The 14088-nt window shown below is 45.0% G+C and overlaps 1 protein-coding gene across 4 annotated transcripts in view; it reads left to right on the forward strand.

The window, feature by feature from the left end:
- The first annotated feature begins 6017 nt into the window (after positions 1–6017).
- The window catches only part of MITF (melanocyte inducing transcription factor), a 110944-nt gene continuing 102873 nt past the window's right edge, over positions 6018–14088 (forward strand). For all 4 annotated transcript variants that reach the window (XM_074913890.1, XM_074913891.1, XM_074913894.1 and 1 more), the window contains exon 1: positions 6018–6390. In XM_074913890.1, coding sequence (XP_074769991.1) covers positions 6287–6390 — 104 coding nt within the window. In that variant the 5' untranslated portion in view covers positions 6018–6286. The remainder of the gene's footprint in view (positions 6391–14088) is intronic.

Genomic DNA, 14088 nt, shown 5'->3' on the forward strand with positions numbered 1-14088 from the left:
AGAAGCAAGATGCAAATTATTTTCCACTCAGAGAACAACTCTCTGGTCCTTGGGAGGAGCCGCTCACATGTAGTCTGCCACCGGCTCTTCTGACCTTGCCCTTGGCCTTGGATTTGTCTTTCTCAAGGCGGAAGTTTTTGGAGTCGTATTAGCTCAGGAGAACCTCAGCTTCCACTTAAAGAAAAGGCCAACTGCCTACCTCTCAGCTTGCAAATACACCACTTCCAAGGGTGACTGGGTGTTACTGGCCAGAAGACCAGTTTAGAGCATGTCAGATCCTCCTCTCTAGGCCATGGGCCGAAGGTGAGAGTCCTCACGCCTCTCTTCTCCATCTTGCAAATGCCTTCTCCATCCCGAATATCCCTGAATACCTCTCAAGACCAGGGAAGAGTAACCGTTTGTCCCTACAGAGGCAGTTGTGGTCCCTGGACACCCTCTGTTTGGACCTAGGAACATCTGCCTTGAGCACCAAGCTCAGCCTCTGACATGGAAATCTTGAAGGCTATTCTTTTGATGAAGAACCAGAGGGAATGACTTAATCCCCAGTCTAGGCTTTTTTTTTCTTTTTTTTTTTTTTTGTCTAAAGCCAAGTCAGAATGACATTGCTCTTGCAGCTTCTGTTTGCGCCACTACTGCTGATGCTAACCAGGGTCATGAGTTAGTGTCTGGAAAGAGGAACATGTGAAAATCAAAACAAGGATATTGAACAACAGAGATTATCCAGTTCCCCCTTGGATTCTTCTGTTACCTATCCAAATATGGCAGAGCTGAAGAAAGGGAGGACTAGGAATTAGTGGATGATTCACTGGAGTAACACAATTCATTCAGGAGTTGCAGCTGCAGAATTAATCACCTTCAATTCTGCTGATAAAACCACCCTGGGACTGACAGGGTTTCAGACTTTGTTCCAAACCAATGACACAGTCTTAGAAACTATATTATAAAATACGAATTCTGCTTATTTCTCCTGGGGTATTCATGTAACAAGAGGGCTCATTTTCAATCTGAAAACTCAAAACTTTTTCTAAGAGAAGCAGATGCAAATCTTGCAGTGGAATGACTAGACCTGGCAACAGCATCTTGTGTGGGGCAGGCTGCGGAGAGCAAGGCTGTCCTGCTGAGATGTGGGGTAGCTGGCCTGTTCTTACTCAGAAAATAATTTTTGGATTCCCTCTGAAAACATCTGGTTGCCACTGGCTGTCTAGCAAAGCTCTGCATGCAAACTGACAAAGCCTGGAGAAATTATCTCGCTGTCTGTGGCTCTTGATTTTTATGTATGTCAGAGATATGCCATGTGCTGTTCTCGTGACAATCAGGCTAAATGGTGATTCTTTGAAAAAATCTATCTGCTACACGCACAGCAAAGCAGCAGTTAAATTTCCATGGGTTTCATCCCTCTTGGACATTTTCCATCTTAAATGGGAGCAGGATTTCCCTACTGTTACACTTTTGAGCTGCTATGTGTAGGGAGCTTTTGCTGAGAGAATCTTGTCTGGTTTATTTTCCTGAGTGGGGAGAAGGAAGCCCTTTGATTTGAAAGCAGGAAGGATAAAACTGCACCTTATGGGAGACAAAGTTCAAATGGCATGCAGGGTAGGCAGAAGCTGGGATTAAATCCTGAGTAAATGTGTGAGGGTATCACTGGGAGGTGGAGGGAGCTGAGGTCTGAAACAGGGAATGTGTCTTGGGTGGGCAAAGAGATAGGATATGGGATGGCAGCTGGGGAGGAAAGGAGAATGGGTGACAGATCAGGTGTCTGCAGAGAAACTGTTCAGCTGGATAAAAAGAAACTGGGGCAAAAAATGAGGCAGAATGAAAAGAGCATGGGTAGAGAGGGGCTCTGTTATCATAGACCTGGGAGGGTGAAAAAATTTTGATGAGATATCGGGGATGGGGATAACTGGTAATATATGCAGCTGGTGGAGCAAAGAAATGGGACAGGGATGTTCCTATGAGACTCTATATAATGCCTCCATAGGTACTGGAAACTCTCACTTAAATGCCACCTTTCTTTCCATATTCAATGCTGAAAGCTTTTAAACAAGTCTTCTGCTATGGAGGGAGAGAAAGAGCGATTCCAACTTCTTGTCTTTTAGTCTGCAGGCAGGAATTACATTCTCTTCCTGAATTTCACAGTGTATGAATGCATAAGTCTGGAAACCTTCTTCAAAATTAATTCATGTCTGTTTGTGGTTTTTTTGTTTTTTGTTTTTTGTTTTTTGGGGTTTTTTTTGAATAGCAGCATTGACTGCTTCCTCTCCTCTTCAAAGGAATACACAAATAGTTGGTGTGGGGGAATTTTTCCAAACTGGGAACTCCGCTGAGTCAGGTGTCAATTTTTTGCCTACTTATAGAGATATCAATCTATGTTGCTGCTCCCTGCTGTCAACTAGAGATCCCCAGGCTGTGATTTGAGCAACATTACTGATGGCAGAACCATTTTAAATGGTACTTGTAGGCCAGAAGAAGAAAAATACAAATTATGAGAATTTTAAGTGAAGATATCACAGATGAAGGAATTACAAAGAGCAGACACTGGGGCTGGGATGCAATAGCAGCTCTGCCCAACATGCATGCTGCACGTTAAACTGTGCACCCCACAGTATCTTGGAAATCATTGCTGTAATCACAGGAAATGGTGGTTCAGAATGAGGAAGAGCTGTGTCTCCTGATAAGCCCTTCTCCTTGGGAGCTGCATAGCCAAAGTCCTTCCATCTCCTGAACCTCCAAGCTTCTTTCTCAGACTTGATGAGAATTCAGTCTGAAAAGGAGAATTTATCTAATAAGCTGAACACATATTTTAACAGCTTAAGCAATACCAGACCCTTCAGTTGAAAAATAACTGAGCAATGCTGACCGGAGAGAAAATGTCTGCACAGCACTGGGGAGCTAAGCAGAGCTGGGGAACCCAGAGACAATTGCTCATGGCTTTTGGAAAGGGTTATGTTAGTTTGGATGAAGAACAAGACAGAAGAGTCATGTAAGCACTGAGATTGCATATATTGCTAGATGTTAATTTGCAGCTCTAGGAATGAGTTAACAAGACATGAAAATTTCATTCCATTTGAAAAAAGAAAAATAAAAAACTAAATGTGGACTAATGGAATATTATCTCCAAGGGAACAAACTAACATGTAGTTGTCAATATAGATGCAGTTGTTTGTTCTGGCTGTGATTTGGATTAAATCATTCTTGAAAGCAAGGCCAGTTTCAGGCAATAGAAAACCAAGCTGTGCATTCCTAGTGACCCCTAAATCTGATTGCGGAACTGTACCCCTGATGAAACTGATGACTTTACCTCCTAGAGAGTGTTTGGGACCTCCTCATTGGTCATCGCCCTCAGTGGAGTGACAATGCTACAGAAACCCTACCTGGTAAGTCTTAGTAGGGCTATGCCCATAATGCAAACGCTAGATTAAAGTTCATGTTTTGCCACTGATTTGATGTTTGACAAATGACCTTTCTGTGTTTTGTTTTTCACTTTGCTAAATGGGATAATCACTCTTGCTCACCTCCCTAAAGCAGTTTGACATCCATGACTGGAAAACACTCAACAGAGCTATACAGAAATCTAGCTCCATAGAAATACTAGAGAAATCTAAACCTAACACAATAGTGTTTGTCTTTAATTTCACCTAATGTGTATTTTAGGTTTAATTTAATTTTCTTTATGGCAATCTAACTGCAATATTGGCATAACAGGATTCATCTTTAAGCATCATGTTTGTTTTGGGGCATGCTTACATATTAGTATCCTGCTTAGGCACAGTGGAAATATTGTTCCTTTGCCCTGAAAGATAAACTAAAAAAATATTATACATACACATGTCATCTACCATGAATAGAAGAAAGCTTTGTATGACTCAGCAAAACAGCGTGAAGATCTCAATTAACCCAGGTGCAATGAGCAATTGCCCCCATCCAAACATCAAATATAAACTTTGCATTGTGTCGAGGAGGGATGAAAGACAGAAATAAAAGCTTCAAGGTCTGATGAAAAGAAAACCAGCTTCCTCTCTCCCTGTGAGCTGCACACACCAGCCCTACTGAAGCTGCGGTATCTCAGGTGAAGCAGCATTGCCTAAGACATATATTTGCACACTAGATATCAGTTCTTTAGAACACGCGCTGTAAATAAAAGCTGTACATTTCGAACAGTAGAGGAGAATATCTAATTTTTACCCCTGGAAAAATAGAAATTACGAAGGGATGAGTCCTGCTGCTTACTCCATTGCATCAAATCACATAGCATTTGTTCACTCATGAAAATGCAGTTCATCAGAAACACCCTCTAACCCACAGAAGCTCAGGCTGTAAACGTAGCTTAGTGCTGGGTTTTTAATAAGTTTTTAATTGTTTGTTTGTTGGTTGCTTTTTTTTTTCCCCCCCAAAGCACTGTTAGCAAGCCTACTCCTCTGTTGAGCTATCCCAGCCATCTGCCAATGTGGGCTCAAAAGAACATTCTTCAGGGCCTTATCCAACTTGTATCTGATTCATTAAAGTAATTACTCTTGCTCTTAAGTCATTGCTTGGAGTTTGGCAGCTGCATAATAATATGGGACCTAAATTTCTAAAACAAGCTAATATTCTTTCATTTATTTCATCAAATCTTGAATTGTCTGAAGTGACCGGGGGTCCTGGCTGTCCAGTGTGAGCAGTCCCTGGTGTAGTACCAAGGAGCTTTGGCAGTTGTGGCTCAGGAAAAAGACATGTGGAAAAGCCTCTTTCCTGGCTTATCTCGTCTGCTGGAGTTGGTGGTGCTGTGCTGATACAACAGGAATGATGTGATTTTAGCTGTGAGTAATATGATGGCACCAGAATTATTTGGCATCAGTTATCAACAGCATCCTCAAGTGTCCTGGGCCTTCTGAGTTGTGCTGTGACTTTATGTAGTGAGGTCAAAGCTCTGGGGAAATGCCATTAGTGAAATTTCTGAACTGGAAGATCCCTGTCACCCTAATGTCACAGCAGGCAAGGAGACGGGACAGAGCTGAGGAAGGTTTCTTGCCCACTGTATTGTAAAGGGGAACATCCTGACAGACAGTGCTGATACACGGCCCCTCGTGAGCACAGGAACAGAGCCCTGATCCCAAAATCCAGCTCTCTGCAGCACCGTGGCCTCCCACGGAAACCCCAATCTGAAGAAAACAAGAAAGGACCAAAGAGCATCATTTAACAAGTCCAGAATGAGACCCTTCATCCCCAGGGTGTTTGAACCCAAGGAGGGACCAACCCTGTCACCCACAGGGGCTGAGCAGGGCTGTCCCCGATCCCCGAGACCACCCGAATCCCCCTGTGCCGAGATCTCCTCGTCCACCCTCCCGCTCCAGTTCTCCCCGGTGCCTGTCGCGAATACGATGGAGCGTGGCGGAGATTTAACTCTGCACTCAAAGATTACCTCCTCTTAGTTTCCTAATCCTGCAGGAGGCAATCTGGAAGACGAGGCGGCATTAAAAAATTTCCGCTGCAAATAATCTAAATCCAGCCGGCTCTCGAATGTCTAATTTTACCGCACCTTTCTTCACAACGTTTATGAGCTTTTGCCTATTTATAAAGGCAAAGTTTGAAGAAAGCCTCGTAGTGCTACAAATTCTCGTGCTGAGAGTTTATTCTGCAAACTGCACAGTCCTGGGATGGAACACCCATCCCTTTTGTACCCGGGAAAATAAATGAGCGTAAGTGTCACACTCTCTGTCCCCTCTGGATCCTCCGCTGCGTGTGTTCAAAGCCGTCACGTCCCCCTCTGCTTGAGGAACCCCCATCCCCGCCGCGGGACCCCGACAGGGCCAAGGCCTGCGCGGGGACGTCCGCCACGGCCCTCGCCAGACCTTTCCGCGGGTGTGAGGGTGACGAGCCCCTTCGCCTTCGTCCCTCCGTGACGGGGTTGTGGGGGGACCCGCCGCCCTCCCCCAGCCGTGGGCAGGCGTGACGTCACGCGCGGCCCCGCTGGCGGCCGCCTGTCGTCAGAGCCGCGTGACGTCAGCGCTCAGAGGCGGGGCGGGGGCGCGGAGGGGGGCGGCAGGTGGCGGGCACGGCTCGGCGCCCCCGGCTGACAGCGGCGGGCACGGCCCGGCCCGGCCCTTCCCGGCGCGGCCCGGCGGGAGTTGTAGTGCGCAGCGGGCGGAGGCGGCCGGGCCGGCCCCGGGGCGGACTACAAGTCCCAGGCGGGGCGGGCGGCGGCGCTGTCTGTGTGTGTGGGAGCGGGAGCGGGAGCGGGCGGCGCGGCGGGGCTCGGCGCGGCGGCGGTAACCTCCCGTCTCTCCCTCTCGCAGCGGCGGCGGCGACGATGCAGGCGGAGTCGGGGATCGTGCCGGACTTCGAGGTGGGCGAGGAGTTCCACGAGGAGCCCAAGACCTACTACGAGCTGAAGAGCCAGCCCCTCAAGAGCAGGTGGGGCGGCCGGCCGCCCGTTTGGACGGGGCCCCGCGTTCGGTCAAGGCCGTTTGGAAAGGCTAAAAATACGGCCCCCCCCCTCGTCGCCGCGCTGAGGGGAGGCATCGTGCGCAGCGGGGCGGCCATTTAGCGCTTCCTGCCATAATAGCGGCGTTGTTGGGCGGGAGGGCGGGCCGGGCCGGCGTTATGTAAAGGGCATTGTTGGCCGTGCGGGGCCTCGCTGTCACGCCGGGGCAGCCCCCGCCGCCCGTGGGCTCCTCGGAGCGCGGAGCGGACACACACACGGGACACGAGTTCTCGGGGCACCTGCCCCCGGTGAGCGTCGCTCCCGCCCCCCGCCGTGTGTGTTCCCCTCCCCACCCCCTTGCCCGTCAGGTGCGGCGGCACTCGGGTGGGGTCAGCGCCAAGCTGCAGAGTTGTTGCAAGGTCTTGGGGCACGGAAGGCTGTTCTGGGGGTTTGTGGGTTTTGTTTTGACTTTGAGAGCAGGTTTGTTACTAGTTCTTGGGGACTGTAAACTTTTGCCTAGGTGCGCCGCTTTCTCCCTGAAGTGTTTTCTCCCCGAGATAGATGCTTTATTTTTATCTGGAGCGGCTGCGTTGCATAGATAGGGCCCTTAAAGGGAAATACGGCGATATGTGTTTCTCTCCCTTGCAGGGTGTTAGGTACCTGCTTTCCATCCTAGTGCTGGAAAAAGAAAGCAAAATAAGTGCTCTCCCGTGCCTTGAGTATCTACCTTGTCAGCAGTGGCATGTTTCTCCCACTGCTCTTTCATTCAAAGTACTCTGGCGGTAACGAACCCTCCATTTCATCACAACACTCCCCTAAGTAGTACTCAATCGAGCATAAAAGGCTGTTGCTGTGAGTCTGTCTTGTTCGTAATCAAGTCTGGCATGGTTTTTATTTTGGAACGGTGCTCTTCGTACGTTTGTGCATGAATTTGACAAATGAATGAGAAGGTAAATATTTTTAAACAGTTGTACTGGAATGAGCTGAGGTTGTGCAGCCTGTCAGACAGACTTCAGAGTAAATAAATGAAATTTTGATCGGGTTCTGAATGCTTACACTGGAGTTGTAGCAGAAGATGCTAAAAATTCTGTCACTGTTGCAAGGACTGGCAAATGGGGGGCCACCTCATACAGCCTGTCTTCAGAGCAGCCCTGTCTCGTGTTGAACCTTTGGTATTGCCAAGAAGCGATGCACGTAGTGGCGGTTGTGTACAGCCTGCCAGGCTAGCCAACCTCACCAAAGCTGCCAGAACTCCTCTGCCCTCCGAGGCTGTGTGGGGAGGTTGCCGTTACCCAGGTAATTAGCTGGGAGCCAGAGTGATGTGTGGAGAGATGACAGCGCAGAGAAATTGGGTTCACCTGCAGTGGTGGGTTCCAGCTGTGATGGAGGCAGCTGGGAGACCCATAGGGCTTCAGGTTCAGTACCTTCGCCGCCGGTGGAGTGCAGCAGTTGTGGGGCAGAGCGTGACAACTGCAGCATTGTCAAATAGCCCTGTTTGAGCCAGCTGTGGGTTTGAACTGGCATGCAGGATTTGTCCCTTTATGGTCATCCGCTTTGTTGTCAGGAGTTTGTCTCTGTCTTCAGATAGTATGGGCATGGAGCACAGATAGCAGGTCTGCATGTCACCCTGCACAGATGTTCCAACTGCTTTTAATTCCTGTGACTTAATGCTTTGAGTCCTGAATGTGTCCCTGTGTTGTTCACGTCTCTCAGGGGGAAACTGATATAAAGATACTCTGTGTTGAAGCACTGGAGTATTTGGCCATCTTCTAGATGTTGTCACTTCAAACGTCTCTAGAGTGAATTGCCACAGCACCTTCTCACCTTCTACTCCTGCAGAGCCAGCACTGCCCACCTTCAGGTTTAAAGGGACCCCTGTGTCAGTCATCCTGACATCCTGGTGGTGCCTCGGGCCAACATCTGTGCCAATGTTTCAGGAGGATTTGTTGGGTAGGAGAAGTGACCAGTTTGTCCCAGTCTGCCTCATGTCTCTCTGCACATTCCCATGCATACGTGAAGAGGGAGCCCCGAGGGTGAAATAACAACCCATGTTTTTTCTGTCAGATAGTGAACTGACATGTTAACCTCAGCGTGGAGCCTGCCCAGCTCACGTACAGCTCTTACCTCCAGGTAGAGTCTTGGTTGTCTTCCTGGTCTTGTGGGAGATGAAGAAGCAAAGGAGCCAGGGGCCCCTGCCAGGTCCATATAAACCTGTCCCTGGAGCCAGGCTGATAAAACTTGGTGATAACAGGAGGCAAAAGTTGCTCACAAACCTGTTTGCTTTATGATGTGCAGATTGTAATCTAAGAGGACTTCTGTAGTCCTTCAGCTTTGCTCAGGCCTGAAACCAGTCTGACTGATGATTATCAAGGATATCCAACATCACCCTGCTTTCTCCTGTGGATGTAAATCAGGAGTAATTGCACAGCAGTCAGTGGAACAGCACCAGGTCAGCGTGGTGTAGCGATGGGACTGTGGCCATGGGAATTGCTTCCTTGCTGTCTTCTCCACAGCCTTGTTCTGGAAAGGTGCCTGGGGAGCCCGTAAACCAGAGGCAATAGCTGATGTTAGGAGATGAGTTTAAATAGCAATCTACTGTTTTTCCCTGGTGAGAACTGCTGATTTCCTAGCAACGTTCAGGCCTTTTTCTGATCTGTTTTAACCATGAGGTGAGAAGCATCCTTGGCTTACTCATAGCAGCTGAAATTGTGAGTACATAGAAAAAGCCATCCAGCTCAGAAAAATGTAAGAGTGCCGGTGCTCTGAACCAAGAAGAAACTTTTTTTGTTGCCCAGTTTAACTCAGCCCTGACGATACTGCTGTCTTTCACAGAGTAAAACTCTCCTATTCACTTCCTCCCAGATTGCTTGTTTTCCAATATATGACATCCAGTTAAGGGTTTCTCCTCTTCAGTGTGCCCTTGCAGTTACTCCATATTTCATAATTCAGTTCTGCAATCCAAAGCCGCAAGGGGTCCGATAATAAAAGCTTTTTGCAGTAAATACTGTACTAACTTAGGCCAAGCCACAATTGAATGCTACAGGCCAAGGAAAAATGTAAGCCCAGCAAAAAGCTTTAATCACAAGGGATGAAGAGAATACATGGAACTGAGATACATCAGTGCCAACCATATTTCCTAAACCCCTCAGACTCATGAGAAGTTAGCTTCTTGTGCTAAGTGCTAGCTGCATTTAAGGGTTCTCTGGAATTCACTGTGGTTGAATGTCTTTGAAAACTGAGAAGAATTTTCAGTCACTTTGGTTTCTCCAGAGTCACTTTTCACTGTGGGAGGAAGCTGGACTTTATGACTAGCCAGTAAGACGACGAGATTTATTTTTTTTCCCCCTCACATTCATACTTTATTCCTCTTCTGACGTATTTCCAAAGGATCATAGTTTTAATTTATAAGTGCATACACTTAAATATGTATGTGTTTGTGTAATGAAAAAGTAAATAAGTTTTCTGGTACAAGCAGTGCACAGTGAAATCAATGGAGTTTTATTTTCTGGTAATCAGTTATTACCAAAAGTAAGCACAGATCCTGATGCATCTCCATGCAGTCATCAGGGCGCTGTAGGCTTAAGTTCCATCTATTATACTGCTAATGTGGATTCTTTAAATCATTTGACATATTAAAGCAATGTTTTGGATATCAAACTGGTGTCTGGAAGTAAAGACTTTACAGTCTGCCTCTGTGCAAGGCGATCTGAACTAACCCAGGTGTGCCAAATGCAGCAAAAAAATTTTATATTCAATTGCTTTTCTCTCTAATGTGTGTCCCTTTGGATGATACATGCAGCCTAGCAAGTGCCAGCAAATTTTTGTCAGTTGATGTAATTTACTGCCTTAATAAAACCATGTACCTGCAGGTAAATTACTATTTGTACTATTTGCTGTTTTCTTTTCCAATCTTATTTGTTTTCAGACTGGTTAAAAAGCACCTGAATGATGCAGTTACTGAAGTATTTTTAGTGGAAAAAATTATTGGGAAATGCTTTTATGTTACAGGATAGTTTTTTAGGAAGATTATTCTTGCTTTATGAATAGCATTGAGATGTAGAGTTTGTCATTATTAAAGCAGTGAAGTTTTTATAAAATTACCACAATTCCTGGTGTCTAAATTTGTTTTTTTTAATGTATATCTCCTATATTTTACTTATATCAGCTAGTACCTCATGTTCATCCAGTAAGGATCCTCTGTAAAGCACTTTTTTTTTTTTTTTTTGTTTCTCCCCCTTTTCTTGTCCTGTGCTAAACATTGACATCTTGATTTAGTTAAAACTTCCCTTTTAATACACAGTGTTTGTTGAGGAAATATTAATTTCACCAAAGAGGCACACATTTTTGAAATGTGTACTTACTCTGGAGCCAAAGAGGACTTTTGTAAAGTGCCTCAGTCTGCAGATGATCAAATTTAATTTTGTAAATGAACTTTGCAGCCTGATTAAATTTGTACTTGATTACATTAGGCTTCTCAACATTGAGTTTGTGCCCTATTGGAGGTAGTCTTTTCATATTACTGCTATTTATGGATCTTATTCAAGTGTTTTATATTCTGGTTGGGTTCTGCAATGCAGTTTGTTCAAGCTACTGCTTATATCTGTTCCAGTTGTGCAAGAAGTGGAAAATATCCTTTATTTAGAACAGGTCACATGTGCTTGCATCCAGGAACCGTGTCTCAGTGTGTTTAAAAAAAAAAAAAAAATGTATCTTGGAGGAACAGATTTAAAAAGTTCCTGAAATATTTTTCCGTCTGTTCCAGAGGAACAGTACATATTTTAAACTAAAAGGTAATAATAGCTGAGTTTAAAGTGATATGTAGGCTAGCGCTGCCTGAAGTCAATGGTAAAAGTCTTAACCGACATCAGTGGGAGTAGAGCTAAGCCAAAAGTATGTCTCTGAAATCTCTTGGTAACATTTTTGTTAGTGAGTCAATAATCCCATGTTTATTTTGCACCTCAAATTTGCTTCGCTGGGAAGGAAACCCCCGCCACATCTTTTTGTACTTTGTTATTTTTGAAAACAGTCTTAAAAGGAAAGGGTGCGATTGGAGTGTCTATTGTATAAACATATGGAGACAATAAGCAGTATTTCTTTATATTTCCTTATACTGGGAGCCGGTGCTGCTCCCTGTCTGTAGCAGAGCGTTTTCCATGGTGAGAGATCCTTGCTGACCTTTTCTCTTCTGTGAAACTGTTATTTGCAGTAGGCCTTTGCTGTTTAGCAAGGAAACAGAAATAGCCCATGAAATTCAGTTCAGCATTTGCTTTGATACAAACTATTGAACGTCACCTTTTTGCTTCCCTGGCCTGCTTTCCTCGGGAGGATTTTGTTTAGCTGCCAGGCTGATCAGAGAGTGCACGGATATTTTGAGCCTGAGCTGACTGCACTGACTGTGCACCTTTTAGCATGCACATGTATTTTCTTTTTATTTATCAGACTGCTGGCTGTATTAGTTGTGTGTAAGTATGTATGCACTCTGCATGAAATAAATTACACTTTTCTGGTGAGCAGGAAGCTTCCCTAGCTGGCTGCTATCGATATAGAGAATCTAGGTGATAATTTGAATCAATGTATTCTTCTGCCTTTTGAATGACTGAAAATAAACAGATGCAGCCCTGCTGATGGATAGTTGAGGTGCCCCTGGCACTGCTCGTTTGCCCACATGTAGTGGAGGTAATTCCATAAGCCTCTGGAGTAGGATTTTTGGGGCTGCTGTGAATCTACCAGTTGTGATTAAGAAATCATTGCAGAGCTTATTCTGTGCTGTGTATGTTTTTATTTGGCACGTAGGGTGGTGCATCAGAGGTCCTTTCCAGCATGGTGGTAGGCAGCATGACTAACTCCTGCTGTATGGTTTGGTCAGGATCTAGAAGAAAACTGGGAAACGAGAGCAGAAGAGACTTGCAGATGCATTACTTTATAAACAAATCCAGCCTCTCGTTACATTCTATGATTAAAAATGTAATGGTAAGAAATCTGTACAGCTGCTTAAAAATGAGGGTGCAGGAGAAACCTGTTCCGACACTTACTATCCTGTCCTCCTGTTTCTGGCTTTGGTTTCTAAAGCAATACACTTAAAGACTTCAAAAATGAAACGGAAGGAGTAATTTTCTGTTTACTTTTCAGCTAAAAATTGAAATTGCGTGTTGGCTGTTAATTGTCTTCTGAGAATAATTTGCTGTTTCAGTGTTGAGAACAAAATGAGAGTCCAACTTCCATTAAGCTGGTCAGGCTCTTGGCCATTATTGTCTGTCTTGTTCTATTTTGGATTCAAAAAGTTTTTGAAATACATTGGTTGTAACATTTTTGTTTGGTAACATTAACTGTCTTTTAATATGATTTTTGCTGGTACAAAGACAACATGATTAAGCAGCATGGCATGGCAGATTTTGCTGGACTGTTAACCATTGCATCACTATCCTATTATGCTAGAACTGGTTATTTTATTTATTTATTTTTGATAATCCCAACAACTAAACAGTAACAGGACTATTGACTTGCATGTAGTTTTACACTTCAAACTGGGGAAAAACACCACAGGAAAAGAAACGTTGTTGCATATTCATAATATAACAATGCTACTGCTTTATCTGCAACAGCTGGAAAAAGGCTGAGGCTGCTTTGAGTGTCAAGATTGAAATATTTAGGTTCACTGGGACTGAAGACTGTTAATACAGTCTGAAACAGAGCAGCCTGTCCTCCAGCCCATCTCCAAGGTAGAAGTTGCATGCAGTTTGCAGTGTTAGACATGCCAAGGGTCTGCTTGCTGTGGATGGGCACTAGTAATTTTGGGGTGTCTTTTGAAAGGGCTTTGTCCCAGTATCTTTGGCCAGAATTTCAGCTTGTGACTTGCATAGGCCCCAGTCGTTGACCTCTGTGGCCTTCACCTGGGAATGTGTTTCAAAGAGAACATAGGAGTGTCCAAGGGAAAGAGAATGGTGTGGGTATCACTGGTACAAGTATAAAACCTGTGAAAATTAATGAGGAAGGCTTGCAATACAACTTCCAGCTAATACTTTAACCACTAATAGTGCCTTTGGATCGAGCTCATTTTTTCTGGTAATGTCTCTGCTGCAAGGGCTGCTGTAATGTTTGTGTTAGCAGCTTTCTGCCAAGTATGCAAGCCAGGGTCTGGTGGTTTATAGCTTTTTTTTTCTTCGGTGGTAAGTGATTATGTAGAAAGCCTCTGTAGGCTTCTCCGCCCTGACCTGCTGCTCACAGCTGCGGCGTGGACTGGACTGGCAGGTTGAAGGGCAAAAATGTGTTGCTGTGCTGTATAATTATTTCTTCCAGCACGAGCCAACAGAGCTGCTTGCTGTGATGATTGTTACCTATACTGCTATGTAAAACAGAATGCAAGTTTAATGTAGGGTTCAGGCTAGTATTTTAATGTTGTAATTAACAGCCTCTAACAGTAAACAAGTTTTTTTTTTTAAATCAGTTCCCATGAAGATTATTCATTTACAATGTAGGCAGGCATACATTTGCAGATGTGGAGTTTATGAATTCTGTATTACTTGGAGAAATGAGCATCAAGAACAAACAAATACCTTTTTTTCAGACCCTTTTTCTCTTGCTCTAGAATACCACAGGTATGGTGTCAGGCGGCTGGAGATCAATCCCGCAGTCGGTATTTCATAGGGATGTTTCTGCTGAGGGAAACAGTCGCATTTGAGATGATGCGG

The sequence above is a fragment of the Athene noctua genome, chromosome 10, assembly GCF_965140245.1.
Source record: "Athene noctua chromosome 10, bAthNoc1.hap1.1, whole genome shotgun sequence".
NCBI classification, from domain to species: domain Eukaryota; kingdom Metazoa; phylum Chordata; class Aves; order Strigiformes; family Strigidae; genus Athene; species Athene noctua.